Raw genomic sequence first — 24,709 nt, forward strand, 5'->3', positions numbered from 1 at the left:
TTTAGATGAGGATCAGAAAATTGTAATATTTGGATTATTATTCTCATTTTGGTTGCTCACAATGTGTCAACTGATATAATCTTCAACTTTCATGTGCATTTTTTCAAACTTGGGAACCTTTTATTCAAGGATTGGAACCTATACAGAATTTTGAGTTGAATGCGTACAATCTAACCGCATAAATTTTAATAAATTTTAAACAGAAAATTTTATTTATCTTCCATTAAAAATACTATTTACTAAAATTGGATCTTGGAAGGCATATAAGTCGACCAAGTGTTTCACTATGCATGTGCAAGTATACATTTAATGTTGGTTTATTTTTAGATATCAAGATGGCTCAGATGTTAGCGAATAAGGTTGGAGAGCTACATGTTTTGGTTTCGATTCTCGCGGATGGCACCTAAGTTTTTTTGTTTTGTTTTTACTTTTAAAATCACTACTATATATTTGGTGCAATATAATAATGAAGACGATTAATTCTAAATACGAAATCTGCATAAATTAAAATATATTTTACGACCAGGTAACACTGCTAATATATATAATTATGAAAAATCCATCAGAATTATCACAGAGCTGATATTGTATAAAGAAAGGGTCCATACCCTCTGAGATAAAGTTTTCTAACAATAACTAAAAATAGCTTATCTTTATTGCAGTTTCATGGAATATCCAATTGTACTTGCATTAGCTATGTAAGGACATAATATGCTTCTGATTGGAACTACCATGAAATTGTCGGAAAGGAGATTTTAATTCTTTGTTTATATAATTTATTTTGGTTATACAATTTTTTTTTGGTTTATATAATTTTTTGGTTTATATAATTTTTTTTTGGTTTATATAATTTATTTTTTGATTTATATAATTTTTTTTGGTTTATATAATTTATCTCTAGATATCATATCAAAAAATCATCAATAAAGATTGCACATATAAAAAAATAAACTGCATATAAGGAAATATGAGTATTTTCTAACATTTTGAGAAAGTTTATCTTATATAATCCACAATTTTGATAAAAACAAAAGATTTCTGCAATAACATAAATATCAAGTTTAATAGATTTTTTTTTTATCATAAAAGGTAAACATGGCTTTTCAACTAATGGATTTAAACAAATTATTGCTCAATGGAAAAATGAAAATTCTTACTTCTCTGTGGCGTTAACAAAACAGATTGGTATAGATGCTGGGCATCCAGATCTTTCACATGGCCGTACAGGCTTTTTGGTAGACTCGTTTATGTCATTAGCTTCATCAAAAAAGTATTTCCTCTTGATGCCTCGAGAAGAACACCTAGTCAGAATTAAAATTCAATATTAATAGTAATCAAGCAGTAATTATTTTAATTATATAATAAAATAAATGTTGATCAAAAAATAATCTTTTAGTTATTTTTTTAATTAAAAATTTAAAAATTCAACAAGAGAATAATTTTTACTTTTAAACAAGTTGTCATAACTAACAGAAAAAATATTTCACTTTCACAAAAACACATCTTTAGTGAACAATAACTGATCATCACGTCTCTTGACGCTCATACTACCTTTTCAAGTTGTAAGTTGAACGGGTGAGTGCAAGTAAGCATCAATATGCAATTCTGTGTTTCACTGATGCTCGTCGTTCACTTATTGTTACACGATTCTTCCAACAACCTCACACGCGACTGCTTTTGATAGCACACAGTTTCCACTTTAAGATTGGTCGACAGCCAGAATAGCCGAGAAGTTTGTATGAATGCCAAATAATTTAGATTTGCTTTTCAGAAGAGCTTTCTTCAATAGTATCCACACCTATGGCGCATTTTTATTCTACCTGTACATTTGAAATCATCAAAATGAAAAAATAACACCATACAAATAATCAAATTTACAAATAATCATGAAACCAGGTCTTTTATCATCTCATTGATGATGTCATCATTGTGATTATTTTACAAAGAAATTTCTTAGTAAGGAAAAGTATTCTTTTTCAAAATCAATTTACATGAAATGTAATATTTATAATAAACTGCTAAATAATTGTTTAATTGTCATGTTTATTGTTGAAAAAATATTACTTCTAATTAAAAAAAAAAGATTGCTCTTTTATACAATTACAACATTTAAAAATTACTATTTTATTTTTAAAGTTAAAGAATTATGACTTTAAAATAAAAAAAGATTTGGTATATAAAAAAATTATTCTAAAAAAATAGCATTTATATTATCGTCAGTTGCTAAGGCTGATATAAAAAAAACAAAAAAAATCAATAATAAATGGCTGTTGCAAGGATACAAAGTGTTATACATTATTTATCAAATGAAAATTAGACCGTTGTTACCTGAGAATGATACTAATCAGTGGATTACACATAAATGATGCTAACTTTATATGAAAAGCAATGAAAGGGGAAGACGATTGAATAAGTGTAGAAGACACAAAAAAGACTTTGAAAAGTACATAACTCAGAATGATTGATTACCACAGCAAGAGACACTGTTAAAGCGAGTAATACAGGAAATGATGAAACCAGAAACAAAAAGACAAGAAAAGTAGGAAGAGAAACAGCTACATGAACGATAAGAATCACAAGAGAAGAGAATCACAAAACACCTCAACATAGCTTAAAAAAAAAAAAAAAAGAAAAAAAGGGACACATTAACAGAGATACTAAATCTCTACAGACAGCTGTACAGAACAATTCAATTAGAACTAATCACATTAAAGCTAACACAAAAAAATAGTAAAAGTAGACTGTGGATATAGAGACGAAATGGTAAACAACATAAGAGAATGCAGCAAACTAAGAACAGACATGACTGCATGAAGAAAGCAGTGCACTGGGAACTCTGCAAACAACGACATTTTGAACATGCAGATAAATCGTACAAGCACAAACAGGAGAAAGTATTGGAAAACGAAAACCACAAAATCCTTTGGGACGTAGAGGTGTACAAACAGATAAGACAATGCAAGCAAGGAGACTGGATAGCATAATAATTAACAAGGAAAGAAACTGCCAAATTGTAGATTTTGCTGTCCCAGAAGACAACAAATCAAAAATGGTTGGTTGTTTTTGTTTAACTGCATATCACCATTTTTGATTAATGCTGAATCCCATAATTCTGGAAAAAGTTTTTATGCTTCAAGTTCTTTATATCTTTAAATTCATGGTGTTTGGTTTGATTGTTTTGTACATGAATATTGTTGTTTTTGGTTTTGATTTTGCAGAACATAATTGAGTTTTGCAAAGAGAAAGGAAAAAACAATAACATCAATGTTTGGTATATTTTTAGTCAGGAAACCAATATCTTCAGACAGCTTCATCTGGTAGCATCAAAAGCCCTAACAAGTATTACAACTCGAGCCCAAAGTGAACCTGGGAGCAATGGTAACTAAAGGACAACTCTACATTCCCCACATCCCCCAAATGGAGCTTCACCACTGAATGTCTTATGGTCATACTCACGACTGAAGATCAAAGAAACAAAAAGACAAAACAAATATGCAGAACTTGTCCGAGAACTAAAAAGAATATGGGATATGAAGAAAATCAATATAATACCAATAATTGTAGAAGCACTAAGAACAGCCCTTAAGAACTTGGAACACAGGCTTGTAGAAATCAGAATCAAGGAAAAACTGAAATTAGACAACAGGCGGTAATGTTGAAAACAGCTAAAATCTTAAGGAAACCCTTGTATACAGAAACTTGAAAACATACAGTGAACGGTCTAAACAGATGAAATATTAAGAAAAATCCTTGAGTGCACAAATCAATCAACATTTGCAACTAACCCTAAGCCTAACAACAGGTAAGTTGCAATATAAAAACAATAAATATACATCGAAGGAGTAATAGAAGCATCTACGGGAACTAAAACTGGCAGATATTGCGTAATCGGAAATTTACACCATCCAAAGCACATGTGGTAGCACATGGCTCAGTTGGTATAATGCAAAAGGATAAAGGGGGATGGAAAGAGTGAAGAGGTAGAGTACCATCCAGACCTTCACTGAAAAGGGGTAGAGACAATTAGAATTCTGAGGAGTCTTATTGCTATTCAAATTCTATGGAAAAACTAAAAAATTGTTATCAGTTAGAAATCAATAGCTGTTGTGTGATGATTTGTAATGATTTGGTATTATTTGTAATGATTTGGATTGATTTGTAACTAGCGGTGCGTACCCGGCATTGCACGGGTGTTTGGAGGTGTGTGTGGTTTTGGGTAAATTAAAACCTCCAGGTGTTTGTGTGCGTGGGTGGGGGTGGGGGGGGGGATAACAATTTTTTTAAAAAGTTTTGGTAAGTAAGTATAAGGATCGAACCCTTGAGGCGAAGTTGGAAATTAAAGTGTGAAAAAAAAAAAAAAACATGCGACGTTAACCATTGGGCCACTGCAAAATACTAACGAAAACACGTTTGAATTTAATTATTTAGAATTTGCAGGTGCATGTTTTAATGACTTAATGAGGTCAACTTTGACTGCGGGACAGTATTTTATTTACTGCGGGAACGCTTTTTTATTTTTATTTTCCAAGATATTGTGGGGGGGGATCAGCTCCCCATAAAAAGGGGATTGTCCAAATTGAATAGCAATTGTCTGATATAAGGAAAATATTTCCACATTGATCAAAGCTGATTGCTTTCGGAAATTTCCGGTGATCGCAACCGGAAAAAAATACCGCCAGAATTAGTGTCGCTTTTATTATACGAAAAAGCCTAATCCACATGCAGCGAGCGAAAAATGTTGAATATTTATCTTTTCAAAGTCGAGCAAATTAAATAGACAGGTGACTTCCGTTGTTAACTCATAGATATTATAATTTATATGTGATATAAAAAGTTTTAAGTTGTAAGCCGACCGAGTGCTTCTCTGAAAAAAGCCTTTCTTGGACATACACAAAAAGCGAACATACATGCACACATTTTCGCTTTTATATATATACTAGCAAAACACCCAGCATTGCCCAGGATTGAATGAAATAGGTGAGAATATATATTAGCAAAATACCTGGCATTCCTTGGGATTTGATGAGATTAATGTATTGCATATTACCTGTCCTTGCATATACATGCTGTAAATTACCTACCCTAGGTAAGATACAATTATTTCATGTGTAATACCCGTCTTATGTAGGTAAAATATTCTTTTGCTCGAAATAGCAAATGATACATAAACATACAAAATTACTCTCTCATAAGAATAATAAATATATTACAAAACCGAATTCAATTTTCTCCTTGTTTATACGGTCCCGAGCAACGCCGGGTAGCCCCGCTAGTTACGTATAAATATCATTAGATCAATCCATTATTATTACTTAAATACGTTGGAAAAACGAAAAAATGTCACTTCCTGTAGAAAATCGATCAGCTGACCCACTTCTGATGGTCCTTTTGGGCTAATTTTTCGATATTTGTCATCCGAAGGATGGGGCTTTCATATGATACCAAGTTTGTTAATGTTTGTTGTGTCTGTCAAAAGTTTTTAGCAGACATCCAAACATACTCACTCACACACACACACACAATTTGCCTTTTATATATTAGATAGACTAGTGGGGGGGGGGGGGACTAGTTACCCACCGATGCCCGGGTGTTTTGAGGTAAATCAATTTTGGTAGGTGAGTATGAGGATCGAACTTGAACTCCTGAGGCAAAGTTGGAAACTAAAGTGTGAAAAAAAAAAAAAAAAAAAAAAAAAAGTGCAACGTTAACCATTGGGCCACCGCGAAATACAACAGAGACACATTTGAATTTATTTATCTAACTATTAAAAACAGGTGGCCGCAATAAAAGTTAACTCTGCTGCTTCCATTTGACCTAATTAAGAAGGTCAAATAGAAGTCATGCAGTTAACTTTTGCGCCGAGGCAGTGTTTGGGGTTGTTTACCCAAATTTGACTGTTTTTTTTTCCCCAACATCTGTTGGGGAGGGCGAAACCAGCTCCCAATTGTCCAGATTCAATAGCAATTGTCTGATATATAAGATTGATCAAAGCTGATTGCTTCTGGACGTTTTTCCCGGTGCGATGCCGAAAAACACGTCCGTTTGAGTTTAGTTTCACTTTATACTAAAAAGCCCAATCAACACGCGAGAAGCTAAAATAGCAATAATTTTGTAAAAGTCGACGTAAATAAATCTAGACGCTACATGCGTTCTCAAATCCTAGATATTATTATCTACGGCCTATATAAATACTTCTAAGCGATGGAATAATTTGTGATGATTTGTAATGATTTGGAATAATTTGTGATGATTTGTGATGATTTGGAATAATTTGTGATGATTTGTAATGATTTGGAATAATTTGTGATGATTTGAAATAATTTGTAATGATTTGTGATGATTTGGAATAATTTGTGATGATTTGTGATGATTTGGAATAATTTGTGATGATTTGGAATAATTTGTGATGATTTGTGATGATTTGAAATAATTTGTGATGATTTGGAATAATTTGTGATGATTTGGAATAATTTGTGATGATTTGTGATGATTTGTAATGATTTGTGATGATTTGGAATAATTTGTGATGATTTGTGATGATTTGGAATAATTTGTGATGATTTGGAATAATTTGTGATGATTTGTGATGATTTGAAATAATTTGTAATGATTTGTGATGATTTGGAATAATTTGTGATGATTTGTGATGATTTGGAATAATTTGTGATGATTTGGAATAATTTGTGATGATTTGTGATGATTTGTAATGATTTGGAATAATTTGTGATGATTTGGAATAATTTGTGATGATTTGTGATGATTTGGAATAATTTGTGATGATTTGGAATAATTTGTGATGATTTGTGATGATTTGGAATAATTTGTGATGATTTGTGATGATTTGGAATAATTTGTGATGATTTGTAATGATTTGGAATAATTTGTAATGATTTGGAATAATTTGTGATGATTTGGAATGATTTGGAATAATTTGTGATGATTTGTAATGATTTGGAATAATTTGTGATGATTTGGAATAATTTGTGATGATTTGTAATGATTTGGAATAATTTGTAATGATTTGCAGAAATTTGTAATGATTTACAATGTTTTGTGATGATTTGCAACGATTTTTGATGATTTGTGATGATTTGTGAGCATTTGTAATAATTTGTGATGATTTGTAACGATTTGTGATGATTTATAACGATTTCTAATCATTTGTGATGATTTGTAACGATTTGTAATCATTTGTAATAATTTGTGATGATTTGTAATCATTTGTAATCATTTGTAACAATTCGTAATCATTTGTAATAATTTGTAACGATTTGTAACGATTTGTAATCATTTGTGATTATTTGTAATAATTTGTAATAATTTCTGATTATTTGTAATAATTTGTGATGCTTTGTAACGATTCATAATCATTTGTAATAATTTGTGATACCAAGGAAAAACACAAGGATTCTATCAACAAGTTTATTGTATGTGATCGCTCGGTTTCATTTTTATTTTCTTATAAGTATGTCTAAATTGTCGTCGTCATCGTGGATTTATCAAGATTTATTGACACTCAAATTCCAAGGAACATCACTCTTATTATAATTATAATAATAAAGCATTCAACAAAAATATTTAAATCTTCAAAAATTGGTGTAAAATAAATAAACAAAAAATTGGTGTAAAATAAAAACAATGTAAACCTAGGTTTCGCATTTTTAAACGCAAAGTAGACAACTATTTTATTCTTCAATTTAAAATGAATTATTCACCTTGCTAATTTTTATTTTTAGGTGATTATTTAAAAATGTTCCATATTAGCAGTCATCCGGACTAAATAATGTTAAAAATAAATTGTAGTCAAGTACATTGTTATTGTTAACAAAGTAAAAAAATAACAAATTGCTAATCAGAAGCAACATTTGATTTGTTAGCTGCTATTTGGGTCTGACTTTGAAAATGAGGCGAGTTTATTTCTTTGCTGACTATTCAGGATTTTCTTTATGTTCTGTTATTTAAAAATGAAAATGACTTCAAAATTAGGTACATAAATAAAAAAAATACATAAATCATTTTTAAATAAATTAATAGATAGAATATATCAAGAATAGTCATAAATAAAACTAATTGTATTTGTAATTTACCTGGAAGATGTGGAGGAATCTTTGGATGAAGTTTTGTTTGATGATCGGATTTCTCTAACACTGGTCATCTTCATTCTGTGATTAAAAATAAAAAAAGAACAATTTTTAGTATAATCAATTCAGAAAATTGATTCATTCAACAATAATAAAACATGTAAATAAATTAAAAAATGTTTTTAAATTAAAATAATAAATGAATTTTATTTATTTTTTCTTGTCAAATAAACTTTGGAATTTACATTTGAGTTTGTCCCTTTATTTAATCTTTCAACCGACTCAACTCCTCCTTTTAACAAAACTGCACGTTTTCTTGTTTTTGTACACTAAAGCTCCAGGCTATCTCAACAAACCAACCCTGATCTGAAAAACATCAACACAAATGTTCTAAAACATTTTCAATTCTTTTCATTTTCCATTTTTTTGTATTAACTCTAACCTTCAGACACATTCAACCATTTTGGAATGGTCATGTTATTGACATATGGTTTTATGACAAACTTCATTTTAGCACGTACAAACAGATATTTAGTTCAGCATTCTGTACAACACAGACATTATAAATGTCATACTTTCTAATGAGAACAATTATTTTGCTTCAACATTTCATTTGCAACAATAATTCATTACTGTTATATTTAGTATTCGGGATAGCTAAACAGAGGATATTGGAGAAAGGTGCATTTGAAATGACAATGAAGCGTTAGCAACAAATGAACAGGACAAGAGAGATGTTCGGAAATGCTATTATGAGAGAATATATTGAATACTGAGTTTTAATGAGAATGTGAAAATCTTAAAGTTGTAGGAACAGTTTCTGATCCAACTATAAACAATGAGAAAGAAATGATATGGGAAGCTCTAAGATGAAGAAGGTTGAAGAAATCTTGGGTCATAAGAGGTTAACCCAAAAGACTGTGAAATTAGTACAATTGGGAACTGTTACAAGGGTAAAAAAGTAGCTCTAGATAGGGGTGCAATATTATTATTAGCAATTGATACCAATTGCTTTATTGCTGTCATAAAATGTATCTCAACACTTAATATCAACAATTATAACAAATAAGCATATGGTAGCAAGAAAGACAGGAATATCAAGATTAAATGTTTATTTTGAAGAAATGAAATGATTAAGATTGTGTCTTAAGGATTTTGTCAACATCGTGAGCGTTTTATGCTGTCATAGTTTAATACAGTGACAAGTTTTGCCATTACTAACCAGAAGAGCCTTATCACTGTTGACCAAGGAAAGAATCTATCAGGCATGTGTATACAGTCTAAAGATGTATTGAAGTGAAAACTGACCGGTGATGGTTGAGGACATGAATTGCATGGGGAGAAATGATATGAGAATAATAGTATGGATGTGTAATGTAAACCTTAAAAATAGGCTTGATGGTGACCTTAAAAGAAGATTAAGTCTGAGTATATGAAAGTATAGAAAGTATAGGAAATGTGTGCAGAACAGGAGACTTCGATAGTATAGCCAAGTTGAAAGAATGGATAAGAGTTCTTGGGTTAGTAGATGTAGAACAGTTGAGATAGCAGGTTCATTTCACAGGAAGAGGCAAAGGAAAACGTATGAGAAGCGATAAAAATGGATCAGATAAATATAACCTGGCCAGAGATAGGTTCGTTTGAAAGTCCCTTTCTTAAACCTATCTTTCCTCAAACTTGTTTTTTTTTTTCAGGAATTCCTTACCTGCTCTGTTTCCCCGACTTTGCCAACATGCAGAAATTTAAATGTAATGTGAACAAATATGTTGTTGCATGACTCCCCATTTAGGATGTCCACTTTAAATCTTGCCTGCTAATTCACAGTATTCTGCCTCGGTAGCAATATTCCTTGTTTGGAGTGAAAAAGAGACTAGTCTTGAAATGAATTTCTAAAAGCTGTCCAATACATGCCAGCATGCAAAACAGACATAAAACAGAATATGATGATCTTCAACTCTGTGCTTTGCGAATATATCCCAACTCATATCTGCAGTACCTTGAGATACCTTCTAAACTAGATCTTTTCACGAGTTATTTCAAGTTATTGAATGGATGATTGTTAACTTTCACTATATTTGCCTCTATTTTAAGATTACATCCACCCAAAAGAAAACCACTAAAAGTTCAGTTTTATATAAAGTGGTGTCTAAGTGTGAAGCTTTTTTAAATAAGCAAATACCTATCCTCAACCTCTGAACAATGAATGTCTTCCAAAAGAAAAACGCAAAGTATCTGTCTCCTAGAGAGAAGTCTTTAAAAACAAAATCAAAAGAGGGGTCTACATTCATTGTCACATTTGTCACCTCATAAGTGATTTTATAGACCGGCAACAGATCTGCACTTTTAACTAACAAAATAACTTTAACTAACAAAGTAACTTTAACTAACAAAGTAACTTTAACTAACAAAGTAACTTTAACTAACAAAGTAACTTTAACTAACAAAATAACTTTAACTAATAAACAGTCTCCTAGGATTATACACAGATTCCAATACTTCTCTAACAATTTGATACATTTTTTGTCAAACAATTTGCATTTGACCTCAAAATATGCCTAAGTTTCTGATATCTCTTCTACATTGGACCCAAATCTCTTTGGAACATTCTTCTGAGATCTGCTGGGAGTCAGAGCTGAAGAATAGGGTGAGTACAGAAGTCAAAGTAAAATTCATATAGTGTTGTCAATAAGTGAAACCGCACTTTTTCATTTGTAACCATTTTTTTTTGTTTGTAAATTTCTTCCTTCAAATGCACCAATAATGGTAAAATAGTGTATATATACATAAATATACTAGCTGTACCCTGCCATGCGTTGCTGTGGCTCAAATTGGCGCAATGGAAGAAGTTCCAAAATGAGAAAATGCATGTTTCTTATAGGTTTAATTTCCCATTTGTTATGGGTACACAGTTTTTGTTGTTCCATTTTCTTAACTAATATGGAGATTTTTTGGTTTGGTGACTCTTGAACACGTAACATAAATTGTCTATGTGTAATAAAACACTCAGTGTATAGCTGCAAACCACACAATTGTAAAGATTGTTCCCTGTGCTTTGTTGATACTATTGCAAATGACAATAAAATTGGAAAGTGCAATTTCCTAAAATGTAATGGTGTATCCAGTGGAATCATAGGAATGCATGGAATGAAGATATATTCACCTGTGAAAGGTCCTGTTAAGATTGTTGTTTCTGTGATATTGTTTGTTAATTTTTTTTACTGCAAGCCATGTGCCATTGCAAAGCTTGGATTGGTTTATATTTCACATGATAATTAGTATGCCAATTTTCAGTTGCAGTACATGCGGTGGCATCCCTGGCAAATCTAGTTGTTGGATAATAAACCACTTTATCTGCTTCCAGAACAGCATCGATGGATTTGTATTTGACTACCTCACTACAAATTTTACGTTGAATAATAGCGTTAAGTTCATGGACATATTTGTATTGAGTTGCAAGAATAGCTCGTTCACTCAGTCAAGTGGAATTCGTATAATTAATTTGAATATCTGGAAAAACATTTTTAACCAACTCTTTTTTTGATGTAATAAAATTACAGAAGTTAAGAGTTAAAGAATTTAGCCCTTAACTCTGATCAGCCAGAGCTTTTCCTTACCCAAATTCCAACACATGATGCAAAAATTTCTGTGCAGATCAAGCAGTCTGCAACTGGATATGCATATTTTGAGTTAAGTCTTCACATGGCACCAAAAAGTAGAGTATTTGAGGTAAGCATTTATTTCATCTGCTGGTGTTGATTGAGGAATTGCAGGTAACATTTGTCTGAAATCTCCTGCAGGCAATATTACTGGATTCATAAATGGTCTGACATTACCACGCAAATCTTGCAAGGATCGACCAAAAGCCTCAAGTGGTTTTGTGCGTGCCATTGTGCATTCATTCCAAACAATAAGTTTGCATTTTTGCAATATTTTTCCCCATACTGGATGTTTTGGAGATGTTGAACATGAGATTTTTGAAAAATTGGATGTTTAATAGTTTCAAAGTAGAATAAGTAGTTCTCCTACTTGGTAGCAAGGCCGCAGGTATTCCGCATGCAGCAAGGGTTAAGGCTATGTCATTTTGTCACCAAATGGTTGTCAAAGTCAATGTAATTAGAAAGGTTTTACCAGTTACTTCTGGTGCTGTTCAAGGTAGCAATAATTTCCAAATAACTTCTAATCTCACAGTAAGTAAATTAGGTGACTAAAATAGGATTTATCCATGTTTTGACAATGCCTTATTTATTAATTTAGGAGACTAAAATAGGATGAGGGATTAGAGATGGACAGATAGAGAGGAAGATATATAGATAGAAAAGAGAAAGTGAGAAGGAAATAGAGAAAGAGGAGATAGAGAGAGATAGAGGAATGGAGAGATATATAGAGAAAGGAAAGAGTTAAAAACTGAGAGGGTGCGAACAGAGGAAAAGAGAAGGGGGAGAGAGAGGGACTTAGAGAAAGGGGCTCAAAGAGAGATGGAGAGGGTGATATAGAGAGAAAGATAGATTGGGAGAGATGGATGGAGAGAGATATTAAGAGAGGTAAAGATAGGGGAGAGAGAAACAGAGTGAACTACACTTCACCGTTTATTTCCTTGATTAGTAGGGGAGAAATCCTTCAATACTGAGGCAATTTTAATTTTTGTTAATATCCAGAGTACCCTTTTTTTGGGAGCTAGATTTTCCACACATTAGAAACCGACCAAGTTATCTGTACTTTCACCTAACAATTGAATAAACAAAAAGATATTGTAAAACTTGAATTTAACGTGGAAATACTATTCTAAAAAATAGTACGGTACCATAAGTGCAAAAGCACCACTTTATTTTAAATATTATTTTCCAAAAGAATTGTTTGAATAAACATGATGTCAACAGCCGGATAAAGCCGAGCATTGCCGATGTAATAATAAGAAAGCTATGTGAAAGAAATTATAAAGTAAAATTTTAGATGTAGAAACAAAGCATCAACAGAAAAAAAACAAAAAACAAACAAAAACCTACCGTTCATTTGTATTTCTTATTAAATGTTTGTAGAAAATGTTTGTAGAAAATAAATTTGAAGCAATTTTGTCAATAAATAATAGCAACTTCGTTAACTTTTATGAGTGCCTCAGCGTATTATACAACTTCCCCATGTTAAAAACAGCTTTCAGAATACCCCCCAACCTCCCCATGTTAAGAACGACTTTTGAGGTTTGAGGGGGGGGAGGGTAGTCTGAGAGCCGTTTTTAACATGGGGAGGTTATGGTGTTTATAATATGTTGGGTTAAGTCATAAAAATTAACCAGCAACTTTCTTGTTAAAGTATTTTTTTATAGTTTAGAAAAATTGAAAAAAACTTTTGTGCCTATTTTTTTTTTTTTTTTTGCAAGTATTTAAACAAACAAAACTGGTGTATATATATTGTCGAATCCCAGCGAGTAGTTTTTTTTTTAATTATTTTGTTATACCAAGGAGGAACACAAAGAAAAGGCAGGGAAGAAAAAAAAACCCAAATTAATACAATTTTTTCCATGAAAAATCACTGAATAATCGGAATAATGAAACTGGAAGTATTTCCAGTAAGTAGCCTCAGCTGAAATCGGAACGGAAAGTAATGATGTCGAAAAAAGTTTTTTTTAATATGGTAATATTTTTTACTTTTTAATATTTAAAAACACAGTTAGGTTAGATACTATCATTGTTACAAAATATAACCGCAAACGAACCTATAGTTTTCTAGTTTAGTTAAGCCGAACAAACCAGATGTTCAAAATTTATATATATATAATTATTTTTTTACTATAATAATTAAATACCTACAGACACTAGTGTTTCATCCTTTCGGGATTCTTCAGTGCAGGGTGTCACGATTACTACCAGTCGAACGATTCGAACCCCGCGACACGAGACATCTCTGGCTCGATTAGCGGAGGCCGTATCCATTCGGCTACCATTAATCATGTGAAATAGCGTTGAATTTTACACATTTTAATTTAAATGTTCATTACGTCAGACAGACAGTGATCAAATCGTTATACGATGATCTACGCATAAGAGCTAAATTGACCGACTTTTAATTCAACAGAAAGTGCTCAACGATAAGAAACGTATTTCTTAAAGGGGCTGTCATAATTATTTTTTTACTATAATAATTAAATACCTACAGACACTAGTGTTTCATCCTTTCGGGATTCTTATTTAATAATTATTATAGTAAATAATTATGTCGGCCCCTTTAAGAAACTCATTTTTTATCATTGAACACTTTACAGTTAAAATAAAGCTGGTCACTTTAGCTCATGATATTATAACTATTAGATCACACTGACAAAAAAAAAAAAAAATTTTTTTTTTAAATAAATGTTTAAATTTCAATATTTCTGACGGGTGGCGGTGGCCAAATAGATTTGGTTCTTGTTAATGGAGTCAGAGATGGCTTCGTTGCTAAGATTGAATCTCCCAACCAACGGTAATCGTGACACCCTGCACTAATTATTCTCGAAAGGATGAAACACTAGTGTCCATAGCCATTTAATAATTATCATAGTAAATAATATATATATATATTGCTTACACTAACATGTTACGGTTTTGACCTATACAACAATTTTCTTTTCCATTGAAAAAAGATAAATAAAAGCATAAAATGCTGCACTGAGATAGTTGAGTAGTTAGGCATTATTTTGACTTTTGCTATCTATTTCACAGTTACAACAACGCTGATCATTATTCTTGATAACAGGTTTCTCTTTGTGCCTTTTCTATACTCCAGCCTTGTTATTATCGTTTCTTTATTCATTTGGCCAAATGATTGATATCCTTTAATGTCAATTACAGAACATAATCCATTTATAATCCACTATCAGACGCCTGGCGTTGCCCGGTTGAAAAATGAGCTTAAATATGATAATTTAATTTATGGGGATTTCATATTTATTATCACAAAACCAAAACCAACAAAGAAACATGACCCGGGTGCCATCAGCTAGAATTGAAACTAAAGCATACAACTCTCCAGCCTGATTCCTTAACCTCTGAGCCACATCCATGCACATATAAATAGTTAAAAAAATGCTGTTTAATCTATGAATGTAAATTTGTACATGCAAGCAAGATTGGTCGACTACTCCTGTCAAGATCCACTGTTTTCTTTCAATTTTGACCACTTAGCAGCAATTTTTGCTGGCTAAAAACCGAATTGAAAGTGTGTTACAGGTCCAAATATCCTATATATCAAATATCAACTCTGTAGATTAAATATTAAGGAGTTTGGCAGAGACTTTTTGCACACACACACAGACATGATCACATATATATTTACGCGTGCTAGAATGCTTTCATCTTAAATTCTACGCAATTATGCAGAATGTAGAAACTATGCATACAGACAATAGTGAAATGATACCAATACTCTAATAAGAAACCATAAAAAATGAATAAGTAATTAATGCCGGTTTTTTAAAGGAATATAGTCGTGCACATAGTCATGACTGAGTAAATTAAGAAACTCATTTTAATAATTTTTAAATAAAAAAGTAGACTTAATATCAATGCCAGAGCAAAGAAAAAATTCAACTTTATAGTTATATAGATTAATTTTCCAAACCCCTTGTACAATATATATATGGAGAGATGAAAAAGGAATAAACCAAATTATATGTTCATCAATGTTTTGTCTTTACTTCGACTTCCTCGAGATGATTAATTTGAAGAAAATAAAATACCAGTACAATATTTGAAAATATACTTGTTTGTAATGTGAAAAGGAGGTCTTTGTTCCATTTCAGAATTAAAAAAAAAAAAAAAACATTAATAGAGGGAGTGAGATTTTTGGGAATGAATATAGCCATTATAATTCAAATGTTGAGTGTTTAATTGGAATAAGTGTTTCTTTGCTTTTATTATGTCTTTATATATATTATTATAAATAATTTTCTGTAGTTTATATAAGTTAACCTGCATCTAAAATTAAGTTCTGTTTACTAATTAAAGAAGATAAATTATAGAAACCTCCATGCTGTTTGTATTTGCATGTGCAATAGCTTACATAGGTTAAGTGACTTACACAAACTGAAAGTATTCGACTATCACTACCTATGCTGCATCCTCAATGTCTGTTAACAACAGTTTATCTCCAACACTCACAGCCAAATTCACTCCCTCTAAAAATCTCTTCACCTTTGTTGGCTCAGACATGCTGTTCGACAACACCCAAGTAACTTCATACGTGAAGTCATTGACTTAGTACCACCACAACGTCGCAGTGGCCAATTCAAAACCTGGCTCAGGACAATGAAATGGATGCTGAACTGATTCTGCACCCTCACCTTCATGAGGTCCATCACTGGAACTGTAAATGGCTTGCATTCATAACAGAAGCAGCCTTGAATCGCTGTGTCTAGTCAACAAATGTTCAAGACGTAGTGAACTTGTTGGAAAGAACCAGCCCACCTGACCCAGACTGAATGTATTAGTGACATCAGATTAATGAGGAAAATTTTCAATTGAAATTTCACCATTATTACAATTCAGCTTTTTAAACACTTAAACAATTAACAATTTTAGTTGAAAGCAACAACATATTATCCAAAATAGTGTTACTTTTGTAATATTCAAATATTCAAAGCAAACTTTAAAAATATTCGTCACCATGCCCATCTTAATGGAATAAATAAACAAAAATTCATGTATAAAGAACATGTTTCAAGAAAAATCACTTAGAAAATGTATTTATCATTCGAACAGTACCATAAAACTTTGTTTGAAAAATGCAATATTTATATAAAAATATTCAAGTTTCAATAAACACAAGCATTTTTCATAAAGATTACATTAAAACAAATACTGCTGAGCAAAACTTGTTATTTATTTATTTATTTATTCATATGGGAATCACATCAAGTCTGGAAGGCTACTCGAGGATAAGGGTTAATGAGTGTACGGTAGTCATCATGATAACAACATATTAATAGTTAGTGGTAGAAATGGATTATTGGGGGGGGGGAACAAGAATTTGTTTACATTGGATTCTAAAATGACCATCTTGTAGTTAGTTGGAAAGCAGGCCAGTGAACCAAAGTTCCACAGGTTGACAGTTCAAGGAATAAAGCTTTGTTCATCGAATTTGTGTTTAGATTTAAGCAAAGATAGAGAATGGGGGAAACTTTTGATAGTTGTTGTAGCTAGACGAGTGTTTTTTTTGTGAAAGTTTGGCAAGTGGGGGGGGGGCATAGATTGAAGCTTAGATGAGCACTTGCCATGAAAATAACAATAGAGCAGAGACAGGCTCGCGGTGTCTCTCCTGTGGAAAAGAGGTTGCAGGGAAGAGAAAAGGGCATTGCCTACTAGGTTTGGAACTTTGTCAAGGTGGGATAGGATGCTCCGAGCAGTTCCTGCCCAGATATGGCAACAGTACTCAATTTTAGGACATATCTGGCTTTTATACACGGAGAGGATTGCGTTGGGAGTTAAATACCTTCTGGAGCGGTAAAATGATGCAAGCATTTTTCTGGCAACATTACCAACAGATTTGATATAAGTCTTCCCTTTCAGGTCAGGAGTGAAGGTCAGACCCAAAAGTTTGACAAAACAGGGAGTCTCTTTTAGAAGAGAGCGATTCATATTAATTGGAGCCAAGAGGGATCAGAACGTTTATGGTGACAAGATAAAAGCTTGGTTTTGAATGCGTTAAAATTAACCAATTTTTACCCATTGCATCACATATTCAATATCTGAGGAGAGAGAGTCAGAGAGATTTTGATCGTTGTTGGCTTCTGAAGTGTTGCCATAGATCATAGTGTTATCTGCGTATATGTCGACAAATGAACTTAGAATGTGATTTGAGAGATTAGCGGTGAAGATAAGGAAGAGATGAATCCTGGAAGCACAACAGCATTGATACTTTTGTTCTTCAAACTTTTGCCCATCGACAACTATTTGTATAAACTCTTTGTATAAACTTGTGAAGTAAACCTTTATGCCAAATGCTACCAAATACCTTTGATATGTCGAGTTATTGCTCTTGAGAGGAAACCCCAGTCGATAGATTCACTGATCCTATGTGAAATTACAGTCAGTACATCAGCTATATATCTCGCCGAACAGAAATCATATTGTCACGAGAAGGTTGCTTTTGCCAAAGTGGTTGACAATTTCTCTATTTAACACTGATTCAAGCAACTTACTCATGACTCAAAGAAGACTAATTGGTCTGTACTGAGATGTAGAAGACCAATCTCCAGTATTTTTAAATATTGGGTAAATTAATGAGGTCCTTGTTCCAATACTTTTGATTCATAATGGGGGGGGGGGGGGTATGGTTCCTCAGAGTTGGGAGATTCTATTTATAAATGCTGTTGGTAGTAACTGACGAATCAAATTAATTCACATTCTGCTACCAACCAATCAGAATTGCTTCATAAAAATTAAAACTTTTTAGCAACCTTGCACATATTTTTTTGTGTCAACATGAAAAGGATCTTTTGCTTTATGGCTGCAAAACTATCAAGTCCGGAACTTGTACAGAACAGCTGTCCACTGAGAATTCATCATCTCCAGGACTTGTATAGAATAACTACCCATCGGAAACTCTTCAGAAACTAAACATTGGAAAGCATTTCTCCTTTATACATCAATTGAAGAGCTTTGCAAGAATGGGTGTTAGTTCTGGTTGCAGCGTTTTGAGTACTATAACTAGAATATTGTTACAATCAGTTGCTATGCTGGCATCAAGGTTCTTGATGAATGTAGCAATATCACGAACAGCTATGTAGATGGCGCTCAGATTATTTTGGGTCCTGGGAGGAAATTCGGGAGGTTGGAGATCGCATAGGATTGAGTTTGCTGCAAAATTCTTGGCAAAGAGTTTGGCTTTGTCAGATGCTGACGAAATTACATCAGGCTTGTTGATGATGGTCAGGATAGAGGACATGCATCTATTCAGGACCTTGTTTGTTATTTGCTAAAACTCATATGAACCAAGCCACCATTCTCTACTTTGGACTTGATGAACTGAGCATACAACAATCTCACGTTTTCTATAATCTTTTTGCAATGACTGCTGGCAATTCTATAGACAATTTTAGTTTTAAAACATCTATTATGTTTAAAGTAATTGAAGTAGTGGTTTTTGTGGTCAATATCGGCAGTACATTCAGGAATATACCAAGAATGGCTGTTTCTGTTGAAATTGTTTGGAGAGTATGTAGCCATCTATGTCTATAATAAACTAATCAGTTAATTCAGATACTATATCAGACACATATTTTTTAAACAGAGTGTAGGGGTAGTTCCGATATGAACTACATTTGGAAAACGCCCCAGTCAGCCATTGAGTATTAGTACACTGTTCGATGGAGAGGGTATTTAGTGTTTTGTTATACTTTGTTTTATCTTAGCACAGAGAGAACCGAGGATAAGTATAGTTCAGGTCATGTTAGAAAAAGATCCTAAGGACCTGCAAATTGTCCATCGAATACCTGAGCAGGTTTGTTAACAATCTGAGTTAGGTCATAACAAAGATATAAATTATGACTAAATCTCCTTTCGTCATCTGTTTTATTAGAGTGAACTAGTCATTCAACATTGTGAACATTAACATCTCCACAGACGTGAATGTTGGCTGAGGGATGAGCAGACAGGGTATAATCAATTTGCTTAGCAATACTCTCAAAAATAGCTACTTCAGCTAATAGGACTGTGGAGGTAAAATATATAAATATTGTGCTGTGAATAAGCACTTCTCTAAAGCACATGTTCAAGATCTTTGGAGATGTCCCTGCCACAGGAGAAAGTATCCATGATGTAGGCACATATTTTATGTCCATGGTGGTCTTGATATCTTACTGAAGTCAATAGGACAAAAATTAACTAATCTTTAATGCTTAATTGTAACTGATTTTTAATGTTTAATTACATCATGCAATGAAACAAAAACATAGATATATATAAACCATCTCAATAAAAATAACCTTCTTAGTGACACTCAATATGGTTTCCGTTCTGCTAGATCTACAGCAGATGTGCTTACAGTTATATCTCATAGGATTAGCAAATCTCTCGACGGAGGCTACCTTTCTAGGGCAATTGCTCTTGACATATCTAAGGCCTTTGATAGGGTATGGCATAAAGGTTTACTTCACAAGATCTCTAGCTATGGTATAGCTGGAAATGTCTTCTCAATTATTAAATCATTTCTTTCTGATAGGTTCATAAGAGTAGTAGTTGAGGGGCAAAAATCAGAAGCTCACAGTATTAATGCTGGTGTCCTTCAGGAGTCCATCCTGGGCCCAACTCTTTTCTTGATCTACATTAATGATCTTCCAAATCACATCCTTACATCAGTTGTAGACATTTATGCTGACAACACTACCATTTATGGTAGCACATCTAAGACAGTAAACGACCAAGTTCTCTCAGATTCTCTCTCCTCTGATCTTGAGCACGTAGTACAATGGGGAAAGGAGTGGCTGATTACTTTTAATGCATCTAAAACCAAGCTTCTCTCTTTACATCATCAACGCTCTGATCCACATCTGGCATCAATTGAAATGAATGGCTCTCGTCTTCAGGAGGCCTCAAGTTTTGACAAGCTTCTGGGCTTGACCATTACTCCTGATCTTAAATGGAACACATACATCAAATCTGTTGCCAAGGCCGCTGGAAAAATGGTGGGATCCTTCTATCGATGCAGTAGATATCTCACTACTGATGCAATTCTCTATCTATATAAGAGCCAGGTACATCCAAGGATGGAATACTGTTGCCACATCTGGACAGGAGTTGCTAAAAAGGACTTGTCCTGCCTTGATAGAGTTCAAAATAGACTTCGTAGCCTCGTAGGAGATGTCCTTTTCTCTTCCCTGCAACCTCTATCTCTAAGAGATGTTGCGAGTTTGTCTCTGATGTATCGTTACTTTCATGGAAAGTGTTCGACTGAACTTAAGTCTATGGTCCCCCCTCGCCAAACTTTCACAAGAAACACTCCTCTAGCTGAAAACACTATCAATAATTCCCTCCACTCTTTATCTGTGCCTAAACCTAAACGTAGATTCCATGAACAAAGCTTCTTTCTTAGAACTGCACGCCTGTGGAATTGTCTTCCGTTTTCCTGCTTTCCAGCTGACTACAATATGGTTGTCTTCAAGTCTAACGTAAATAAGTTCTTGATGAGCCGTTCCATATAAGTTATCAAATTTACCGAATTTTCATTACTAATGATTACTATAATGTCCAATTTCTACTGTACACTCTTTAACCCTTATCCTTGAGTGACCTCTTGGCCTTGATAAAGTGGTGATTCCTGTGTAAAAAAAAAAAAAAAATAAAATAAATAAATATTACATAATATATACAAACGAGACAGATATATGTATGTGGAAATGAGCATGGGAGCTTGTGAAATTTCCAACATAGCAAATTAAAGGACAGACCACCGAAAGGAAAATGATGCCTGGAGATAAGCATATATATATATAAAACTATACATATATCGACAATTGCAAAGTTTCCTGCATAAACTTCTATTGAAAATTGTCTTAAAAATTTGTTATATATTATTGATGCTAAGCAATTTCAAGATTATTTAAGATTTAGAGAACAACAATTTATATTGTTTTCCAACTGTATTTATTTAATATAACAATATGTATTTATTTAATATAACAATATGTATTTATTTAATATAACAATATGTGCATTGTATTTCTGTTTCAATATCTATGTATATAAATAGATATTTCCTTGAGTAACACTAAAGAAGATAATTCAGTATATAGACAATATATACTGATGTAGAAAGCACCATGGAATTTACATAAATCCTACTAGTACAAGCAGTGGCAATATTAGTATTGCTTGCTCTATAAACTAGACAACTTTAGATGTTTGTTTATATTTTAATATGTATCTACTTGTTAACAAACTTACTTTTTTTTTTTAGCAATTTCAATTATAAAACTTGTAGATAGGTTTGAAAGAAATGAAAAATGCCACTGATTTTTTTTACACACAATATCTTGTTTTATTGGTACAAGATCAAAAGAATTTCTTTAGATTTATGTTCAGTATCAAATTAAAATTAATAATAGAAAAGTAAACTCAATTTGCAAACAGAGTGAAAAACTTGTCAGAGAAATTTAAACAGCAACAAGTTAGGGTCAATGACAATTCAACTCTTTCTGTAAATGAATTATGATAAAAATCTACACAGCATCAACGTGCAAACAAGATAAAATAAACAAAAGTTCTCCATTTTTATTCATTATGTTGAATCTTAGGTTTCTTTTGTTTTTAATAATAGGTATTTTATTAGATGTTTTGTTGCATCTAATGACCTTCTGGAATTTACAGTATGATGATGATGAAGAGAAAAAGATGCTCTTTGTTAATCCTAACACTAATCCTGGGTATGAGTTGACGATCAGGAATGCCTAGATCAGGATACAGACACTAACTTTGGTTTCACCTTATAATCCAGTTTAATTGGAGACTTTAAATTGGAATTTGCCTCATAATTTCTGTATTAATAAAACTATCAAACAAGATATTGTGCGTTTGATAAATACACATAGAATTTTTTTAATTTACTATAAAAAATAATAAAAAATAAAATGTAACAAAAAGAAACAAAAAATTAATTTTTCTTAACTTTCTGTGTTTCTTTCCGTCTCATTTTTCGACCATTTTTGTAGCCCATTTAATAAAATAATGGACATGATTATTTTTTTAATGGAAATGTTTTCCCAATTCACTGTAACAATCAAATATCAGATCATCCCATGAATTCTGACCAAATTCAATAGTAAGTTGGAATGTCTAAATATCTAAATAGTTAGTTTTATATACTAGAAGATAAAGAGTTAAATTTTCAAATGCATCTCACAAATCAATAATTAAGTCTGCCTAGCTAATTTTTATTTATTATGTGTTTATGTTTTCTTATTCAGTTATCATGTGTTTTCAATAACCATACTTTATTCATTCAGTTTTGTAAAATATTTCATTCATTGAAACACATGTAGAAGAATATGCAAGAATAACAAAAATAAACATTTATTTGAATGCAGAAACAGTTTTGATCATAAAATTGGTCTTTTATTTATCTAGATTGTGACAGGAACTCATATCGGGGTTATAACACAGTAGGGGCCACACAATCACCCCTTCATTTACATTATATGTATGTAAATTCCTCCTGGCTTCAATGTCCAAATAAAAAAATTAAAAAAAAAACGTTCCTATCACTATGCTGTCTAACTTCTTCCAACTGCAAAAACACAACTCTCTGCTCACAAGACTTGCTCCTTCTGTCACCAAATCCTAAATCGACAAGTCTCTTTAAAAGTCAGCCTTTTATGCTACATTTAGCAGCATCTCATTTGCATAAAGCGATTAGTTGGATTAGCATAAAACCGGAAAGGCAGCCATTTTTTCTTTTCTTTTTGTCATCATCAGATCACACAAGAAACAGGTGTGTACTGATTTTTTAATGTATTTTAATTACACGCCCCTTTGATCTTTAAAATCAATAATCATTGTCCACCATCCATGCTGGATATCTTCATTCGCAGTGCGACCGTCACACCGGTTCTTCTTGTAGAACTTCTTCAACCTCCTCCTCTGACGGCAAAGAAACTCTTCGTATGTCCAAGATGTGACGTGGCATTCCATATACTGCCACCATGTTCTTGAAGAGTACCTCTTCCCTATCATGTTGTACAACGAAGATTGGGTGGCTTCACCCACACTTCTTCACCAACTATGATTTCTGCTTTTGCCTTTTCTACTTGCTCTGTTAAAACCAATAGATGTCTCCATTCGTATGTGAAAATAAATCAATGTGGCACTGACATTTCATCTTGGCCAGATTTTTGTACCATGTTATACCAAAATACTGCCTCTAGGGGTGAAATTTGACTTCTTGCTGCCACAGCTTTTATAGTACGGTGGTGCCTCTCTATAATCTCATTGTCACTCAGCTAGTACGCAGCTCGAAAATATTGCTTAAAATTCTACTTTGCACATAGCTCTCTAAAAACTTCTGAGTGAAAGGACATATCATTATCAACTTCCACTCCTTCTACCGGTCCTCCTTCCATAAACACTTCCTCAACAATTTTCATAACTTCTTCAGCCATTTCCATTCTCATTCTTCACCATATTGCTGATCGGCCAGGTCCACAGTCAATCATAGTCAGATATGATTCATGTCAATAATGAGTGATGTCAATGGCCAGTCACTTCCAATTTTCTGCCACGTGTAATTCTCCTTTTTTGTGTTTAGCGCAGATTGACATTTCCTACATTACTCCACTATCTTCTGGACATCTTCCATCGTGATGTGCAGATCCACCTTTTTCACTAATTATAAAGTTTGTTTTTTTTCCAAAGTAATGTATCTAATGCTGGTCATTTAGCTGTTCTACCATACTGCACACTGGAGCCATAGCCTTTCACCCTGGTTAATTCATCTGCTTTGTTCTGTGTTGGAACCAAGGTAACAGTTACCTTCAGTCCAAATTCTCAGATTAGGTGTTCAAGTGCTCCAAGTTTATAAGCATCTCTGCTACTCCTTTTGTCTTGTTCCGCTTATACCCAGACACCTCTGATCTAATCCATGATGCTACTGTTGCCAAGTCTGTTCTA

At 32.8% G+C, this 24,709-nt stretch overlaps 1 protein-coding gene across 1 annotated transcript in view; it reads right to left on the reverse strand.

Moving 5' to 3' along the window:
* LOC145296050 (lysine-specific histone demethylase 2-like) overlaps nt 1-24,709 on the reverse strand; it is a 211,622-nt gene that overhangs the window by 169,661 nt on the left and 17,252 nt on the right. The window contains exons 2-3 of the mRNA XM_080142105.1: nt 8,088-8,162; nt 1,158-1,301 (exon numbers count right to left, since the gene is read on the reverse strand). Of these exons, the coding sequence (XP_079998231.1) occupies nt 1,158-1,301; nt 8,088-8,161 (218 nt within the window). The 5' untranslated portion in view covers nt 8,162. The remainder of the gene's footprint in view (nt 1-1,157; nt 1,302-8,087; nt 8,163-24,709) is intronic.

Source organism: Euprymna scolopes, chromosome 16, assembly GCF_053919585.1.
Source record: "Euprymna scolopes isolate OS-2025 chromosome 16, ASM5391958v1, whole genome shotgun sequence".
NCBI lineage: Eukaryota > Metazoa > Mollusca > Cephalopoda > Sepiida > Sepiolidae > Euprymna > Euprymna scolopes.